The sequence below is a fragment of the Chiroxiphia lanceolata genome, chromosome 26 (genome assembly GCF_009829145.1).
Source record: "Chiroxiphia lanceolata isolate bChiLan1 chromosome 26, bChiLan1.pri, whole genome shotgun sequence".
Lineage (NCBI taxonomy): Eukaryota > Metazoa > Chordata > Aves > Passeriformes > Pipridae > Chiroxiphia > Chiroxiphia lanceolata.
The window spans coordinates 6,407,013-6,424,829 of NC_045662.1; the positions used below are offsets into that span (position 1 = coordinate 6,407,013).

Below are 17,817 nucleotides of genomic sequence, written 5' to 3' on the forward strand. Positions count from 1 at the left end.
CACTTCCTTCTTGGAACAAGCAAAGCAGGACTTGGCAGCAGGAGTTAAAGATCCCTTTGCCCAGCCTGGATTGCTGCAGGATCTGAACTCCAGTGTCAACACTTGGGCCATTACTCATCTCTGGAGGGCAGAAAGTGCTTCCTGACACTTCACCCAAACTCCAACTTCCGCCTCTGAAGGACACTGGAGCTGTTTATGGAATGAGACAGAGCCAAGGAACTATGAGACACAATTATCCCCCTGCAGAAGGGCCTCCCCATCACGGGAGGGGTGGGGAAAGCAGGGAGGGAGAAGGAGAGAATTCCAGGAGCAGCTCAGGGAAGAGATCAAGGTCCCATCTGGAGGGACGAGAGGCCAAAGCCCCGAGCAGATGGAGAGCAAGAGGCAGCTGCAGGAACAGCCTTTCATGTGCAAAGTTTGCTCCTTGGAGAATCCCACTCTGGAGCATCACTGGATAACAACTCCTCCCCTCCGGAGTAGGGATGCTGTTCATTAACCAGGGCCCAATTAAGCAGGGCCCTGTAATTAACTGTTGTCCCCTCAGCTGGGCAGGTCTGGCAGCAGAAGGTCCTGGCTGGGGGGTAAGAATGAATTTGGGCCCCCTGGTTAAACAGGTTCCCTGGGAAGCGCCAGGAATTCCGGTGTGGAAGGGCTGGGATGAAGGACATCGGGATCTCCCAGTGGAAGAACATCCCACCGGCTGCTCCAACTCCCTCATGGAAAACCACACAGCCTGGGGGGCTTTTCTCCAACCTTTAATCCAGGGATCGCTCCAGGCCACGCCAAAGAACTCACGGAATTCTGGGCTGAGCCCAAAACCAACTGGAATCAAAAGTTCGGGAAGAGTGGCCATTGGCTGTTTGTCTTTAATAAAGATATGAAGGATTTGTGGGTTTTGTCCTGTTAAGGCAAGAATTTCCTGCTGCTGCTCGGCTCCGATTACAGAAAACCAACGGGAAAAAAAAGCTCAATTACGCTCCAAATTAAAGTGTTACATCTGTAGGACAATTCAGAATTAAAAAACTGAAACAAACCAACAAAAGATTCCACACAGTCTCCTCCTGATTCCCTCTCCTGAGTCCAGTTGAACAGATCTTGAGGTACAAGACAATAAATTAAAAGTTCATTCTGTCTGCGGGGATCAACCGACCGACCGACCACCTCCTCAGTGCGACGTTTTCTTCACTCCCTTCCCGAATTTGGCATCGAGGCCGAGCCCTGCAAAGACACAAAACGAGCCACGTGCACCAAAAAATGCCTTGTGTTCCTCCAACAAGGAATTTGGGGGAAAAGCAGCAGCCTGAGAGCCCCCGAAGTGAGGGTGTTTGGGCACCCCCGGGGTGGGGGACACACCGAAGGGCACTGGGAGCACACGGGGCCACTCGAGGCCTGGGGGGTAACACAGGGACAGAGGGAGCTCAGGGATCTGCTTCCCAGACTTACCCAGGAAGACCAGGATCGTCCCCACCCACTGCATGGAGCTGATGGGGTTGGCAAACAGGACGACCGAGGCCAGGATGGTGAAGAACTTGCGGGTGGTGGTGACGATGGAGCAGGTGAGGGGCCCGAAGGACACCACGGTCATGAAGATAAAGGTCTGGGGGCAGCAAACAGGGGCTGTTTGTCCCCAGCCCCAGGAACAGGACACCGGGGATGGTGTTTTCAGGGAAAAGCCGAAGGATCTTCCCCCAAATCCCGATTGTTTGCACACAAACTTGAACCGGTTTTACGGAATCCCGGCATGGTTTGGGTTGGAGATGATCCAGTTCCACCCCATCCCATGGGCTGTGCAGGGCCCAGGCACCCCCAGGGCAGCACAGGGTGGTCCAGCCCCACTCCAAGAGCCAGCCCAGGATGGGGGAGCAGGGCAGGAGCACTCACCTGCCCCAGGGCGCTGGTGAGGCCGAACAGGAGGATGTTGGAGATGATGCTGGGATAACGTTCCGTGAAACTCAGGAACTCCCAGAGCTCCCCAGTGAACAGGATCCCTGGAAGACACACCAAGATGGAAAACTCTGAACTTGGGGGCCCAAAATGGCACGTGGTGCAATTTCAGTCTGTGCTCAGAGCCCCAAGAGGAGCTATGGAAAGCAGGGAGTAAATTCCAAAGTGGAAAACAACAGAAGAAAAAGCAATCACCTCCCTGGTTAATTAATGAAAGGAGCAATCGTTATCTACAGATCAAATTCCAACAACACAGCGACTAATTAGAAGGGCTGCAGCCTGATCATCAAATCATGGAATGGGTTGGGCTGGGAGAGACCTTAAACTCATCCAGTTCCACCCCGTGCCACAGGCAGGGACACCTTCCACGGGCAGGGACACCTTCCACTATCCCAGGTCGTCCCAACCCTTTCCAGCCTGGCTGGGGCTCTGGTGGGCACTGGGAGTCTCTGGTGGGCACTGGCAGAGCTGCACTGAGCAACCCCCCCCCTCACACACAGACCAACAAAAACCCCAAACCAAAGCACAAAGGGTTTTTCCCCAAAAAGTGTTCCAGGCCTGGTTTTGGAGCTCAGGGTGAGGGTCAGGGTTAGCCTGGGCTGGGGCTGTGCCCTGGGCAGGGGGTCCTTACCCGCCCCCAGGAACAGGGTGGACCAGAGGTTGACGTTGAGCATCATGTGGTTGGAGCCAGTCTGGTAGTGAGCCCTCATGTGGTCCTGGGACACCCCCGTGAGCCCGTCCAGGGTCAGCGACAGCAGCTGGGCAGGGAGACAAAACCTCCCCTGGTTGGTCCTTCCCACAGGGAAAACCTCATTGTCCCCCTTCTCCACGGCAGCTCCCGAGCAGGAACTGATGGAAAAGGGGTTTGGTGCCTCAACACCTGAGCTGGGGGGACAGGCACGGACCCCCAGCACAGCTCAGAGCCCCCTCACACCCCCCTGCCCTCCTGACACTCCTGAGGGCACTGGGAGCTGGGAATCACACCTGAGTTCTGGGATTTGGGGACAGGGGAGCTGGGAGTCACACCTGAGTTCTGTGTTTAGCACACAGGTCCAGGTGAGCTGCACACCTGAGTTCTGTGTTTGGCTCCCTGGGGCACAGGAGAGCTGTAACCCCCCCGAGGTCCCTCCCTGCCCCGGGTGCCCCCAGCACTCACCAGCAGCAGTTCCCCGTAGCCAAAGACGTGGTCGTCGCCCCCGGCCCCCTTTTTGGGCTTGTACAGGAACAGGGCCACGCCTGCCACGATGAGCAGCACGCACAGGTACTTGGCTGGGGGGTACTTCTTCCTCAGCAGGGTCACCCCTAAGAGCATCACTGCACACAAGGGACGTCACAACCCGCTCCTAAAACCCCTCACGGCGTTAAACCCCCGGAAAAGTCACTCCTGGAAGAGTCACTGCACAGAAGGGACGTCAAAAACTGCTCCCAAAGCCCCTCGTGGGGGTTAAACCCCAAAAAAGTCCCTCCTAAAGCCGTAACTGCAGAGAAGGGATGTCCCAAACTGGTCCCAAAGCCCCTCCTGGGAGTTAAACCCTGCCCAGCAGAGCAGCACAGGGACAGAGCGGGGAGATGGATCTGCCAGGGAGAAATCCCCTCAAACACACAGGAAACTGGGAATGTGCTCACCTGGAATGGGCTTACAGGACTTGCCCAGGACCTGGAAAGGAAAGACAAGGATTGACTATCCCCATCCCATCACCTGGGATGGGAGAGAGCCTGGATATGGGACTTCCAAATAGCACAGCAACCCCACCCCAACTCAGGGTGATTAATTACCAGGGCAACTGATAACTAACAGTGAAGGTTCCTCAACCACCCCAAGCCTTCCAACAGCAAATTCCCAACATTTCTAGGGATTGCTTTTCCCTTTTTGGATCACCTGAGCTCTCCCAAGCCCTCCCTAACACGAAAGTGGCCACAGAAAAAGGGGAATCAAACCCCTGGTGTCCCTTCCCAGCCTGTGCTGTGTGACCCATACAGAGAGCAGGAAATACTGAGCAGGCCATAAATAGATCAGTAAATACTGAGTGATCCAAAACAGATCCATAAATACTGTGTGATCCATATAACCCATACATAGATCCATAAATACTGTGTGATCCATATAACCCATACACAGATCCATAAATACTGTGTGATCCAAAACCAGAGCAGTAAATAGTGTGTGATCCATATGATCACACAGTGATCTGAGGGGTCCCAACGGTGTGGGGTGATTTAGGGGGTCCCACGTGTATGGGGTGGGGATTTGAGGGGTCTCACCTGTGTGGGGTGGGGATTTGAGGGGTCTCACCTGTGTGGGGTGGGGATTTGAGGGGTCTCACCTGTGTGGGGTGGGGATTTGAGGGGTCTCACCTGTGTGGGGTGGGGATTTGAGGGGTCTCACCTGTGTGGGGTGGGGATTTGTGGGGTCTCACCTGTGTGGGGTGGGGATTTGAGGGGTCTCACCTGTGTGGGGTGGGGATTTGAGGGGTCTCACCTGTGTGGGGTGGGGATTTGAGGGGTCTCACCTGTGTGGGGTGGGGATTTGAGGGGTCTCACCTGTGTGGGGTGGGGATTTGAGGGGTCTCACCTGTGTGGGGTGGGGATTTGAGGGGTCTCACCTGTGTGGGGTGGGGATTTGAGGGGTCTCACCTGTGTGGGGTGGGGATTTGAGGGGTCTCACCTGTGTGGGGTAGCTGACGAACTGCAGGGCCGAGTTGCTGGACACCATGGCCCCCAGGTAGGACAGGGAACAGGCGCCGTAGAGCCACCCCCGTGTGCGATCCACCCGCGCCCCATCCACGAGCCGGATCACTGGGAACACACGGACACCTCAGCGGGATGCGGCACCCCCGGGTCCCCCCGGGCCGGGCAGGGACACGGGAGAGCCCTCCCTGCACCCCCGGGAGGGGCCGGGGAAGGGCCGGGGCACTCACGGAGCTTGGCGAAGGCGGCGTTGATGACGCACTGGATGAACACGAGGGTCAGCGCGAACCTGAACTTCTCCTGCTGAGCCCCCTCCCCGTAACGGCCCCGAGTGCTGGGGGGGACGGACAGTGAGACACGCGGACAGACAGGGGACAGCGGGACAGGCAGAGCGAGAACAGAGCAGGGACAGCGAGACGGAGAGGGGACAGGGAGGGAACAGCGGGACAGACAGAGCGGGAACAGAGTAGGGACAGACAGCGGGACAAGGGAGGGACAGCGGGACAGACAGAGCAGGGACAGACAGCGGGACAAGGGAGGGACAGCGGGACAGACAGAGCGAAGACAGAGCAGGGACAGACAGCGGGACAGACAGAGCAGGGACAGCGGCGGCTCCATCCCGGGGCAGCTCCCGGGGACACGGGAGACACCGCGCGGGACCCGCCCGGGGGTGGCCCCTGCCGTCCCCCCGCGTCCTCCCCCGTCCCGTCCCGTGTCACCCCCGTGCCGGGTGTCCCCCCGCCCCACGTGTCTCCCCCATTCCCGGGTCCCCTCCGGTCCCGTGTGTGACCCCGGCCCCTTGTCCCTCCCAGTCCCGTGTCCCATCCCGTGTGTCCCATCCCGTGTCCCGTTCCATGTTTCTCCCCATCCCGTGTCCGTTCCCGTCCCGCGCCCCCGCCGTGCCGCACATGCTCTCCTGCAGGATGCCGTAGCAGAAGTAGCAGGCGAACACGCCGAGGCAGCAGAGGGGCAGGCGGAGGCGCTCGGGGATCGCGGGGGTCGCTCCCATGTCGGGCTCCGGCAGCTCCAGCGCCACATCCCGGCCGGCCCCGGGCGCCCTCATCGCCCCGCGCCCGCGCCGGGCGCCCTCCGCGCTGCCGGACCCGCCGCGGGCCCCGCGCGGGGGCCGAGAGCGGCAAAACCCGCCGGGACCCCGCGGGGGCTCCGCTTTGAGGTTCCCCGACCCTCCCCCGGGGCGGCGGCGGCCGCGGATCCCCCGCAGAGCCCCCGCGGAGCCCCCCCCCGGGACAGGCACCGTGCGGGGCAGCCCCGCGCTCAGGGGGCCTCGGAGCGGCGCGGCGCGCGCGGGGACGCCACGGGATGTGGAGCGCGGCGATTGGCTGAGGGGAGGGGGGCGGGACCGAGGGGAGGGTGGGGATTGGTGGGGAGCGCCGGGGAGGCCACGCCCACCGCGCCGGGTTTGCCGCGCAGGTCCCAAAGCCCGGCCGGGAACGGACACGGGAACAGACCCGGGAACAGACCCGGGAATGGACCGGCCGGGGAACCCGAGCCAGGGGAGCGCCTGCACCCCCAGGGAGCCCCAACATCCTCCAGCAGAGTCCCAGCGCCCTCCCAGTGACCCCAGGACCCTCCAGGGGAGCCCCAATAAAAGCTCAGCACCCCTTCCATGTCCCCCAGCCCAGCCCCTCCAGCCCAGCCCAGGCTGGGGGCTGTCCCTGCCCTCACCACCTGCCCGCAAACCCCATCCCTTAAATCCCAGAGAAGTCCTTTGGATGCTTGAAGTGTTTATTTTGTTTCCTTGGCACCGGCATTCCCAGCATTTGCAAAAAATAACCCCCCAAGCCCCCCCTGTGACCACCAGGCAGGAGCTGCAGGGGGAAGGTTCCTCTTCACAGGACATAAAACACAAACCTCAAATGGCTGCAAAAATAAGTGTCTTTGGAAGAAAATAAAGCGTTTCTACACCAGGAACGAGAGAAGCAGCGGCTCCAAAACATCCCAGAGCCCCTGGAACAGGACACAGCTCCCAACTCCTGCTGGGAAGAGGCTCCACAGTCCCTGCTCTGTGTGAGGGGACTCCAAAGGCATCACAGGGTGGAGCTGCTGGATGTGGCTCCTGATCCTGCACAGGGTCCGGCCCTGGGGAGGCCGAGGGTCCTGGATCCCCCTGGGTGAGGCCAAAGGTCTTGGAACACCCCTGGATAAGGCTGAGGGTCCCAGACCTCCCCTGGATGGGGCTGCAGATCCCAGATCTCTCCTGGACGAGGCTGAGGGTCCCAGATCCCTCTGGATAAGGCCAAGAGTCCTGGATCCCCCTGGATGAGGCTGAGGGTCCTGGACCTCCCTCCACCCCCAGCCCCATCTGGGCTCTCGGCTCAGAAGTTTCTTTGGGAAGCAGCAGGATCTGTGTGTGCTGCCAGATCCCACTTCCATGCCCTTTCCCTGCAGGATCAGGCTCCTGGAAGGGCAGGGAGAGCAGCTCAAGGTCACCCTCAGCCACACAAAGTCCAGGAGATCCATGGAGGCTCCAGGTTTGGAGGAGGGAAGGGGAGGCAGAGCCAGGAATCTGCTGCTCTCCCGCCCTCCCTGAGGGACAGGACCTGACACAATTCCAGCCTGGCACATCCAAGGGCGGCTCCAGCCCCTTCTCCCCAGTCCCAGCAGGAACAGGAGGTGCTGGGAAGCCCCACCTGAGTCTTCCCAGCTCCCCCTCGTTCCCAGAGGAGCAGGGATTTGCCTCTGCTCTTCCCACAGGGAACAAGGACAATCCGACCCGGGAAAGTGCTTTGGACTGGGGAGGCTCCAGGAACGAGCCCCCCCAGCAGCGAGGGATCCACGGCACGTTGTCCTTCCCAGTCTCTGCCATCCTGGGGGGAATTCCGCCCCAATTCCCGATCCCAGGGGCTGCCACATCCCACCTCCAAGGCACTGAGGAGCCGGAGGCGCCGGTGCCGCCCTTCCCAAGGGATTCACACCACGAGGGAGCTCTGGAACACGACGCTCTCCTCGGCCTGGCCGCGCTTCCAGGGCTCGCAATTCCGGGCGGGAGCCGCGGGGGCTGGGGGGGGCTGGCAGGAGGGGAAGGGGCCGGGGCCGGGGGGAGCCGGGAAGCCCCGGAAGAGGAATCCCACGTTCGGGAAGAGCGGCTGCACCAGGCGAACGGGGCAGAAGGCGGAGCCCGAGGGGGTGAAGTGAACCTTGTTCTTGTCCGGGCAGGAAGGCTGGAAAGGCTGGGATGGGCTGGAGCAGCTGAGGGGACACAGAGGGATTGCATTAGGGACAGCAATTCCCAAGGGAAAGGCTCAGCAGGCACAGGGAGAACACGGGATGTGCCAAGAGCAGCTGCTGCTGGGAGCAGGTACCCAGGGGCTGCTGGCCTTGAATCCCACTGATCTGTGGGAGATCCCACTGATTTATAGGAGATCCCACTGATTTGTAGGAGATCCCGCTGATTTATAGGAGATCCCATTGATTGATTTAGGGGAGAACCATCTCCCCCTCAAGAGGCCTGGGAAGTGCAGGAATCCCGGGATCCTCCCAGCACTCCCCCCTCCAGCTCCAGGCCCCGAGCAGCCTTTGCCTTGGGAGCCTTTTCCCCCATCCCTGCTGTCCCAGGAGCCTCAGCTGCCCCTGCCCAGCATCCCATGGGATCATCCAGTGCTTTTCCAAGGGCTCCCACACTCACAGGGTCTCCTCGAAGGCTCGGACTCTCTCGCAGCCCTCGGGAGGCTCCCGCTTGAACACGTAGCTGTGGTTGGGACGAGGGGAGGAGGCAAAGGCCAGCACTGGAGAAGGGCTGCTCCCCTCTGGGAGCAAAGGAAAAGAGGATTTGGAATAGTTTTTCAAAGAGGAATCCAACAGGGAACACGTTCTGTCAGACCCCCCAGGGCTGCAGGTTATGGAATGTTCAGGTGGAGAAGAGCTCTGTTGGGACTGTCTCCCACCTTAGCTCCACTTCCAGCCCATCCCACAGCCAGGGAGGAGCAGCCCAGGAGCTCTGGCCCCCCTCAGTGTCCCCCAAATTTCCCAGCCCTTTTCCACGCTCACCTTTCTCCTTTGGCTCCGGCTGTGCCTCCGAGGGCCTTCCCGGGCTCTGCAGGGATGGGGAGGGGGACAGGGAGAGGCTGTTCCAGCTGCCACTTCCCGGCTCCAGGGCCAGGGGGGTGTCCAAGGGGGTGTCCAGGGGGGTGTCCAGGGGGGTGTCCAGGGGGGTGTCCAGGGGGGTGTCCAGGGGGTCTGGCTGGGCGGGCGCCGGCGCCCTGTGCCCGTCTGGGACATCCAGGATCTGGGAGGGAGCAAAGGATCAGAGCAGCAGGAAACCCCCTGGCACCTGGGAGAGCTTTGACCTGCAGGGCAGGAACTCTGTGGATCCTTGTGGATCCCTTCCCACTTAGGAGATTCTGTGATTCCATCATAAACCTGGACATGGGGACTTGTCCCCAGGGCCGAGAAACAGAACCAGGCGGAGCTTTAGGAGGGAAGGGTTTCCAGGAGAAGATTCCAGACAGTCCGTGACCTTCACTCACCCTCAGCAGCTCCTCATCTCCCTGTTCCCTCACAAACACCTCCTCCAGCTCCTGGTTCAGCCCTTCCAGGCTCCTGTGCAGGCAGGGGCTGAGCCTCAGGACGGGACATGGAGAAGGGAAGCCGGAGGGAGAGTCCTGCAAGAGTCGGGAATGCTGGGAGTCAGAGCTGGATCTGCACAGCCTCAGCTCCCAGGGCTCAGCCAGAGCCCCCTGGGCTGGGGAACACTGACAGGACAGTCCTGTGAACTCCCTGAGTGTGGAGGAAATCCTGGGAATGTGCTGGAGAGGAGGAGAAATCCTCCTGAGGAAAGCACAGCCCAGGAGGTTTGGGGCCCTTCCCAGGGGGAATTTGCTCTGCCCCTCACTGGGATGGGGGGGACAGGGAGCAGGGGGGGTGTGGATGTACCTGGAGTGATCCACGGAGCGTGTGATCCCCTGGGAATGGGCAGCTCTTCTCCCTCTCCTTCCCATTCCTGCCGCTGAGCTTCGTGCGCTGGAGCTGCTGCTTCAGCTTGGCAATCTGGGACACTCGGGATCAGCGTGGGAGCACGAGACCAGGGACAACAGCCCCAAACAACAGCTCCCAAAGAACACCTTCCCCAAACCAACCCCCCCAAACCAACCCCTCCCCAAACCAACACCTCCTCAAGCCAACACCTCTCCAAACCAACCTCCCCCAACCCACACCTCTCCAAACCCATCCTCCTCCTCCTCCTCCTCCTCCTCCCCCCCATCCCCTTTGGCAGTGCCAGATCAGACACAATCCCAGGAGCAGCAGCTCCAAGGATGGGCCTGGAGTTCTCCCAAGGCCTCGTCCCCCTGTGCTGCTGCAGCGTGGGCAGAGCTGTTCCGTGGTGGATCCGGGTTATCTCCACCCAAAGTGAGGATTCCCTGCTGGACCCACTCCCAGCACCCGGAGCTGCCCCGGAGGGAAGCCACAAATCCCCCTGCAGCCGGATCCTGGGGTCAGGGCTGGGACAAGGGCTGAGGGCTCATTCCCAAAGGTCTCCTGGCTCCCTCCCTCCCCTCCCAGCCCAGGCTCTCCGTTACCTCCCGCCGGTGCTCGGAGCCGCCCCCGGCGCTGCCCGGCCCTGCCGCCGCCTCGGGCCACGACTGCGGGGTCTGGGGCGAGAAACAGGGCTCAGGACACTCACAGGGCTCAGGACAATCACAGGGCTGAGGACAATCACAGGGCTGAGGACAATCACAGGGCAGGGCTTCAGAGGCTGCTCCTGGAGCCTGCAGACAGTGGGATCACCCCCTGCCCTGGGCCGGTCTCCCCTCGTCAACACGAGGCTCAGTGATCGTGGAACTGGGGAATGGGTTGGGCTGGAGGGACCTTAAAGCACAGCCAGGTCCTGCCCCAAGGGCAGGGACACCTTCCACCAGCCTGGCCTTGGACACTGCCAGGGATGGGGCAGCCACAGCTCCCCTGGGAAATCCAGTCCAGCCCCTCCCCACCCTCCCAGGGAGGAATTTCTTCCCAATATCCCACCTAATCCTACTCTCAGTTTAAACCCATTCCCCTTGTCCTGTCCCTCCATCCCTTGTCCCAGGTCCTTCTCCAGCTCTCCTGGAGCCCCTTTAGGCCCTGAGAGGGGCCCTGAGGTGTCCCTGGAGCCTTCTGTTCTCCAGGGATCTCTCCCCCAGCTCTCCCAGGGATCCCTGAGATCATCTCCATGGCCCCAGTGTGCATTTAAGACATTCCCATGTTTATTTGGGCCAGTTTGGCCGGATTTGTGCCCGCTGGGAAACTGGAGCTCATGGACACAGGGCAGGAGAGCTGCCCCAAGGCAGCAGCTCAGTCACCACAGTGAGACAAGGGGCACCAACCCACCCCTCTGGGGACACTCCTGCCCGTGGTGACACAGGGATCACAGGGTTCAGGCACTTCCTGCATGGAGACACCGAGGGGAAAAGCCTCCCCCAGCTCTGGGAACACCCAGAGCTCTGGGAACACCCAGCTGGCTGGGAGGCCTCAGTTCCTCAGTTCTGGAGCTCCAGGGTGAACCCAATCCCAGGCTTTGGGCTGCAGATGGAGCACGGAGGGAGCAGCTGCCTCCCCCAGCTCCCAGCCCCCAGCCCCAGGACTGGCAGCTCTCCCTGTGTTCCCAAAAAGCAGCTCTGCTCTGCAATCCATGGAATCAGGGCTGGGAATGTGATCAGCAAAGGGAGTGAACTTCCTTCCCTGCCCTCGGCCCTCTCCGGGCTCGGAGCAGTCCCCAGGCACATCTCACAAAGTTACTTCTATTTCCATATAAAGCCAGTCCTGGAGAGGGAAGAGGCCTCCAAACCAGGCCCAGGGAACTCCAGCTCTGCCCCATCGGCCGGAGCTGAGCAGCACAAAGGAACAAAAACCCTTCCCAGAACATTCCCGCTGGGAATTCCCGCCCGTGTCCGTACCTGGGTGGCTTTGTCCCTGGTGCAGGGGGGGGTGTCCCTGTCCCGGGGCCACTGTCCCAGCAGGTACGAGCCCAGGATGGGGTCCAGGGAGCAGGTCCGGCGGGAACGGCCCGGCTGCTCCGGGGCCACGGCACAGGGAACACTGGCTGGGAGAGAGAGAGGGACAGGAGCTTCCAGAGCCATGGGAACACCACAGCAGCTGCACTGGAATAACGGGATACCAGCCCAGGGACCAGCCCAGGGACCAGCCCAGGGCACTGCAGGGCCACGGGCACACACAGCCTGCTTTTGGGAATCATGGTCCTGCTGCTCCTGCAGCACCCAGGGAATTCCCACCCTCACACCAGCAGCACTTCCCTGCCAAGGGAATGGAGAGGTGCTGCTCCCACAGGTGCTGCTCCCAGTCCAGGCTGGAAAACAAGCAGGAGCCCCACTGGAGCAGGGTGGGCTCAGGGTGAGAGGCACCTTCCCTGTGCTCCTCTGAGGAGGAGGAGGAGGCAGCTGGAGTGTCCCTTTCCCAGCCTGGGCTCTCCCAGCCCTCCAGGGAGCCCCAGTTGCCCCTTGGCCACGAGCCCCAGGGTTGGGGCCCTTTTCTGTGCCTGGGCCTCTGGAGCTGCTGGATAACAGGCCCAGCCCTATCTCCAGGAGCCACTTGGCCGCTCCCAAGGCTCTGGAGCAGCCCCAGACCAGAGCAGGAAATGGGTTAAAAGGGACAAGAGCTCAGTGCTGGAGGTGGAAATTTTCCTTATCCCTCCTCTTTCCCAACCCATGAGCTCAGAACTTCCTAAACAGCAGGAGTGTGAGGAGACAAATTCCCATCATCCCAGTTTTGGGTTCAATCCTGCCCAGTTTGTGCTGCAGCTCCCACACACCCCGGGAGCACATGGAAGGGAGGGGAGCAATGGGAACTCCAACCCTTCCAGAGCTGCAAAGAAACCACTGGGATGAGCAAGAAGAAAAATCCAAGCTCCCAGAGCCTGCACAGCGAGGCACAGAGCCAGGAAGGAATGGAGCTCCAGCCACTTTGCCCTGGGAAAGCTGCATGGGATCCATGGAACTCTGGAGTGGGGACAGCCCAGAGCTCCAACAGAGCCCAGGGATGACAGCCCGGCTCCCATTCCTTCGGGATTTCCTCGATTTTCTCCGCACAGCAAAGTAATTGCCCAATTAACAGCAGCTTCACCTCGATTTCGCCGCCGAGAGGGGGAGGCTGGCACTCGAAAGGATTATTTCATTAACTTGTTTCAAGTGTAAATTGAGCAGAAAGCTTTTTAACAGCTCCTCTGATCGATACCAGCCCTGCCAGCGGCGGGAAGGAGGGAGCCTGGAGCAGGGACATTCGGGAAGGGCCATTCATTCTCCCTGGGGAATTCCCAGCAGAGCAGATTAAACACCCCCTGCACCGAGCGAGGGACCAGCACCGGGCAGACACCACCGAATTCGGCTGGAGAAATCTCTCCCCCTGTCCCGCAGCTGTGATCTCACGTTTAACCCCAAAAGCGTTTCACTGCTATTTTAATACTCCGTGAGATAACGAGCAGCCAAGCAGCAACCCCACATCCAAAAGCAGCCCCGGGAACTGCCAAAAGTAACACACACACACACACACACAGAGAAAAGCCAAAGACTATTATTAGGCCGCTAAAAAGTTATATTTAAGCATTCCTGAAGCGGTCAGGGAGAGCTCAGAAGTGCAATTAGGGACGAATTACCACCGGGGCAAACCGAATTCTTGCTTTTTATCGAGACGGATCAGCTGCACAAAACACAGGGCTCGGGTTTTGGGGGCTTTTTTGGTGAAACCACCTCGAAACGGGTAACTCCTTGTGAGGGGAGGAGCAGCGGGGGCTCGGTGCCCGCCCTCGGGGGTCCCAGCTCAGAGCCCGGGCCCGTCCAGGGGGGCCGAGTGTCCCCTCGCTCCCTGTCCCTGTCCCCGCTGCTCTGCCCTCGCTTCTCCCGCTCCCCTTTCGCTTCCACCCCCGCACCATCACTGCGGAGAAGGCCCGGGGGCACACGGATCGCTGAGCCCGGCCCTGCCCGCACAGCCCCGGGACCCCCGGTCCGGTGCCGGGGCCGTTTCGGAGCCCCCAAACTGGGGGCCAATCCACAACCCCCGGTGCTCTGCGGGTGCCGGGGCCACGCGGGTCCCCCCGTTACCTGCGCGGGCCCCGTCTCCGCGGCGCTGTTGCAGTTGGAAGGGGACGGTGGCGCGGAGCGGGTGCAGCCCCCCGGGGCCGGCGCGGCCGGAGGGCGCAGCACCCACTCCCGCCATGTCCCGCCCGCCCGCCGCTCTGAGCCCCCCGCGCCGCCCGCGCCCCTTATGAGCGCTCGGGGGCGGGGCCTGCGGGCGCAGCGTGGCGATCATTGGCTGCCCAGCTGCCGGCGCCCCGCCCACACCGAGGGGAAGCCAATGAGAGCGCTCAGCGCGCTCCGCCTCGCACGCGCCGCGGCGGCGGCCAATCAGGACCGCCAGGAGGCGTCACTGCTGGCAGCAGAGCCAATCAGAGAGAGAGGAGCGCGTGCAGCCACGCCCTTTGCCCCGCCCACAGCAGCGCCTCAGCCAATCAGTGCAGGGCAGAGCCCACGCGGTGACGAGTCACGTGGGCGGGGCCGGTTCCTCTTTCACCTTTGGGGGGGTGAGAACCGATCCCGATCCTAATCCCGATCCTGATCCTAATCCCGATCCTGATCCTAATCCTGATCCCGCCTCGTCCCCCTCCCACCCCATCCCTGGAAGCACTGGGCACGGCCGTCCTGGGCTTTCCCATCCCCGGGGAAGCGGCGATGAACGAGAGCCGCAAAATGAGGCAAAAAAGCCTAAAATCAGTCAAAAATTACCGTGCGGGCCGTCAGCACCCGGCTCCACGGCCCCGGCTCCATCCCAGCCCCACGGCTGAGAGGCTCAGGAGCTGTTGACCAGTTTTCCCGGATTTTTCCCTTTTCCCAGTTTTTAATAATTTTTCCCCTTTACCATCTTTCTAGGGATTTTTTTTCCTTTCACCAACTTTTTATGGATTTTTCCCTTCTACCAGTTTTTAGGAATTTTTCTCTTTTACCATCTTTTTAAGGGTTTCTCCCTTTTACCGTCTTTTCAGGGATTTTCCCCTCTCACCACCTCTTTAGGATTTTTTTCCCTTCCATCACCTTTTAGGGTTCTTTCCCCTTCCCCAAGCCCTGCTCTGAGCACGGGGCACAACAAGTTGTTATTTGCCTTGAAACCAGAAAAACCTGCTGTGGAAAACTCTCCCCCCCAAAGTTCTACTGCTGAGAGAACTCCCAGTTTGGGGCACCCACCCCCCTGAACCATCTGAAAACCCCAGATATCCCCCTGCAGCCCCTCCCAGGCTGAAGGAAGAGATAATATATATATATAAATATATATATACAATATGTAATATATTATATATAAATATACATAATATATAATGTATAAAACATAAAATAATATAAATTACATAGAGATACAAAAACCCGATTCACCAAACTGATCTTCTGCCCATCAAACTGAGCATCTCCCCACCCCAAACTGATCAACCACCAAACTGAGCATCCACCCTCCAACATGGTCAGCCCCCCCAAACTGAGCACCCCCCCCAAACTGAGCATCCTCCCCTCCCAAACTGAGCATCCTCCTCCCCAAACTGAGCATCCCCCCCAAACTGAGCATCCTCCCCTCCCAAACTGAGCATCCTCCTCCCCAAACTGAGCATCCTCCCCCAAACTGAGCATCCCCCCCAAACTGAGCATCCTCCCCTCCCAAACTGAGCATCCTCCCCCCAAACTGAGCATCCTCCCCCCAAACTGAGCATCCTCCCCCAAACTGAGCATCCTCCTCCCCAAACTGAGCATCCTCCCCCCAAACTGAGCATCCTCCCCCAAACTGAGCATCCCCCCCAAACTGAGCATCCTCCCCCAAACTGAGCATCCTCCCCCCCAAACTGAGCATCCTCCCCCCAAACTGAGCATCCTCCTCCAAACTGAGCATCCTCCTCCCCAAACTGAGCATCCTCCCCAAACTGAGCATCCCCCCCCAAACTGAGCATCCCCCCCCAAACTGAGCATCCTCCCCAAACTGAGCATCCTCCCCCCCAAACTGAGCATCCTCCCCCCAAACTGAGCATCCTCCTCCAAACTGAGCATCCTCCTCCCCAAACTGAGCATCCTCCTCCCCAAACTGAGCATCCCCCCCCAAACTGAGCATCCCCCCCCAAACTGAGCATCCTCCCCCCCAAACTGAGCATCCCCCCCTCAAACTGAGCATCCTCCCCCAAACTGAGCATCCTCCTCCCCAAACTGAGCATCCCCCCCAAACTGAGCATCCTCCCCCAAACTGAGCATCCTCCTCCCCAAACTGAGCATCCTCCCCCCAAACTGAGCATCCTCCCCCAAACTGAGCATCCCCCCCAAACTGAGCATCCTCCTCCCCAAACTGAGCATCCCCCCCCAAACTGAGCATCCTCCTCCCCAAACTGAGCATCCCCCCCCAAACTGAGCATCCCCCCCCAAACTGAGCATCCCCCCCCAAACTGAGCATCCTCCCCCTCCAACTGCTCAGCCCCCAAACCCACCAGCCCCCCCCAAAGTGCCCCACCTCTTGCAGGAAGGAGCCCTGCAGATCCCTGATAGGGGCAGGAGATCCCTGATAAGGTCAGAGCACAATGGGCTGTTCCCAGGGTGCCCTAAGGGTGGGCAGGGAACATTCCAGAACAGCAGCACTGAGGGGGCATTTCTGAGAGTTACCCAAAAAAACACTTCAGTATTTCCCTATTCACTCAACCTTACAGCTTAAAATGAAGTTTTAAACTAAAAAAAAGGGCCCTCAAGTGTCTGTTTTAACAGTTCTCCCTATCCCAGAGGTAAATCCATCCCTGGTCTTGCTGCTCCTCTGTGTACAGACACTTCTTCAAGGAAAGACACCCTTCCCAAAAATATTCCCTTCCCAAGGTCCACAAGAACTCTTAGCAAAGTAAAAAGTTATTAAATATAAGGGAAAAAAAATGGAGAGGGAACTGCCAAGCACAGGTGTTCAAAAGAACATAAAACTGCCATGAGAAATAGCTATTAGTGCCAAACAGAGAAGTTTTGACCATATTATTGTCTCACTGATGAAGTGGTGGCTCAGCTTTTTTAGGGCCTCCCAACCTCAACATTCAAATTCACTTTCAGTTTCTCTGAGAACAGTGGCTTTTTTTAGGGCACAGTGATTAGAACCCAATACCCACAGCTGGGAGAAATTAAAAATATTCCCTGCTCTGGGGCTGTTTTGTTCCAGCACAAGGAAGGTCACACAGCTGGGCCTCTGCCTGTTCCCACCACAGCTCACCCTGCAGATAAGGGAGAGCAAATTAAATAAAGGCCCACTCTGACTCCAGGCCAGGTTTTGCTTTCTCCAAAGGTTTAACCCCCCCATTTTGGGTTAATTTGGAGGCAGGAAAGCCCCAGCTGGTGCCTATCAAAGGGGCTCAGCTGAGCTGCACCTTATCAGCCCCCCAAATTTATCTGCAGCAGAAGAGGCCTTTCCCTGTCCTGCCCTGACAGACACACACCCCAGGGTGTGAGGGAATTCGGGTCCCCCATTCCACAGGCTGCACTCCAGCCCTGGAATTAAGGATCCTAATGAAGTGCTGCAGTAACACAACCTTTTACAAGTGCTCAAGGGCTGCAGGTCAAGGATCCAACCTCTTATCATCCTCTGCCTGCTCCTTTCCAGGTGCTGGGCAGCAATTCTGGAGCCTCCTCTGCTTGCCCAGCACCAGGAACTGCTCCCACTTTTCAGAGCCTCAGGAAGCCAAAGTCACTTCACCACATTTACAAACACTTCAGAATTACAGGATCATGGGGTGGGGTTGGAAGGACCTTAAAGGCCACCCCCTGCCATGGACAGGGACACCTTCCACTGTCCCAGGGTGCTCCAAGCCCCGTCCAACCTGGCCTTGGACACTTCCAGGGATCCAGGGGCAGCCACAGCTTCCCTGAGAAATCCATTCCAGCCCCTGCCCACCCTCCCAGCCCAGAATTCCTCCCAGAATCCAACCTAAACCTGCCTTCAGTTTGACACCTCAGGGTTTGCAGCCATGAGTGTCACACACTCTGTGGGACAGCCCAGCCTTGTCCCTCTGAGACACCCCCGAGTGCCACCCACCCGAGTGCCACCCACCCCTGAGCTCCCAGTGCCACCCACCCCTGAGTGCCACCCACCCCTGAGCTCCCAGTGCCACCCACCCCTGAGTGCCACCCACCCCTCGAGTGCCACCCACCCCTGAGCTCCCAGTGCCACCCACCCCCTGAGCTCCCA

The 17,817-nt window shown here is 59.6% G+C and overlaps 3 protein-coding genes across 8 annotated transcripts; all 3 read right to left on the minus strand.

The window, feature by feature from the left end:
- Positions 1-843: 843 nt before the first annotated feature.
- LOC116798667 (solute carrier family 35 member B1) lies at positions 844-5,701 on the minus strand. Its single transcript, XM_032711241.1, has 9 exons — positions 5,541-5,701; positions 4,863-4,966; positions 4,610-4,740; positions 3,571-3,601; positions 3,101-3,258; positions 2,576-2,702; positions 1,882-1,988; positions 1,444-1,597; positions 844-1,218 (listed from the first exon to the last, which is right to left on the minus strand). Exons 1-9 carry the CDS (start codon positions 5,693-5,695, stop codon positions 1,166-1,168), a joined length of 1,020 nt encoding a protein of 339 aa, XP_032567132.1. The 5' UTR covers positions 5,696-5,701; the 3' UTR covers positions 844-1,165.
- Positions 5,702-6,360: 659 nt separating this feature from the next.
- LOC116798668 (collagen alpha-1(I) chain-like) lies at positions 6,361-7,527 on the minus strand. Of its 3 annotated transcripts, none has more exons than XM_032711242.1 (2): positions 6,886-7,527; positions 6,361-6,826 (listed from the first exon to the last, which is right to left on the minus strand). In XM_032711242.1, the coding sequence occupies exons 1-2, from the start codon at positions 7,504-7,506 to the stop codon at positions 6,506-6,508; spliced, it is 942 nt and encodes a 313-aa protein (XP_032567133.1). In that variant the 5' UTR covers positions 7,507-7,527; the 3' UTR covers positions 6,361-6,505. The 3 variants fall into 3 exon arrangements, with proteins under 3 accessions (XP_032567133.1, XP_032567136.1, XP_032567135.1); XM_032711245.1 differs by having other exon boundaries at positions 6,361-6,845; positions 6,876-7,490; XM_032711244.1 differs by having other exon boundaries at positions 6,361-6,815; positions 6,846-7,490.
- Positions 6,361-13,794, minus strand: LOC116798665 (protein FAM117A-like). 4 transcript variants are annotated; one of them, XM_032711238.1, is made up of 9 exons: positions 13,680-13,794; positions 11,523-11,668; positions 10,170-10,241; positions 9,526-9,639; positions 9,120-9,254; positions 8,812-8,878; positions 8,641-8,763; positions 8,279-8,399; positions 6,361-7,842 (listed from the first exon to the last, which is right to left on the minus strand). In XM_032711238.1, the coding sequence occupies exons 1-9, from the start codon at positions 13,792-13,794 to the stop codon at positions 7,563-7,565; spliced, it is 1,173 nt and encodes a 390-aa protein (XP_032567129.1). In that variant the 3' UTR covers positions 6,361-7,562. The 4 variants fall into 4 exon arrangements, with proteins under 4 accessions (XP_032567129.1, XP_032567128.1, XP_032567127.1 ...); XM_032711237.1 differs by having other exon boundaries at positions 10,170-10,277; XM_032711236.1 differs by having other exon boundaries at positions 10,170-10,313.
- Positions 13,795-17,817: the final 4,023 nt, after the last annotated feature.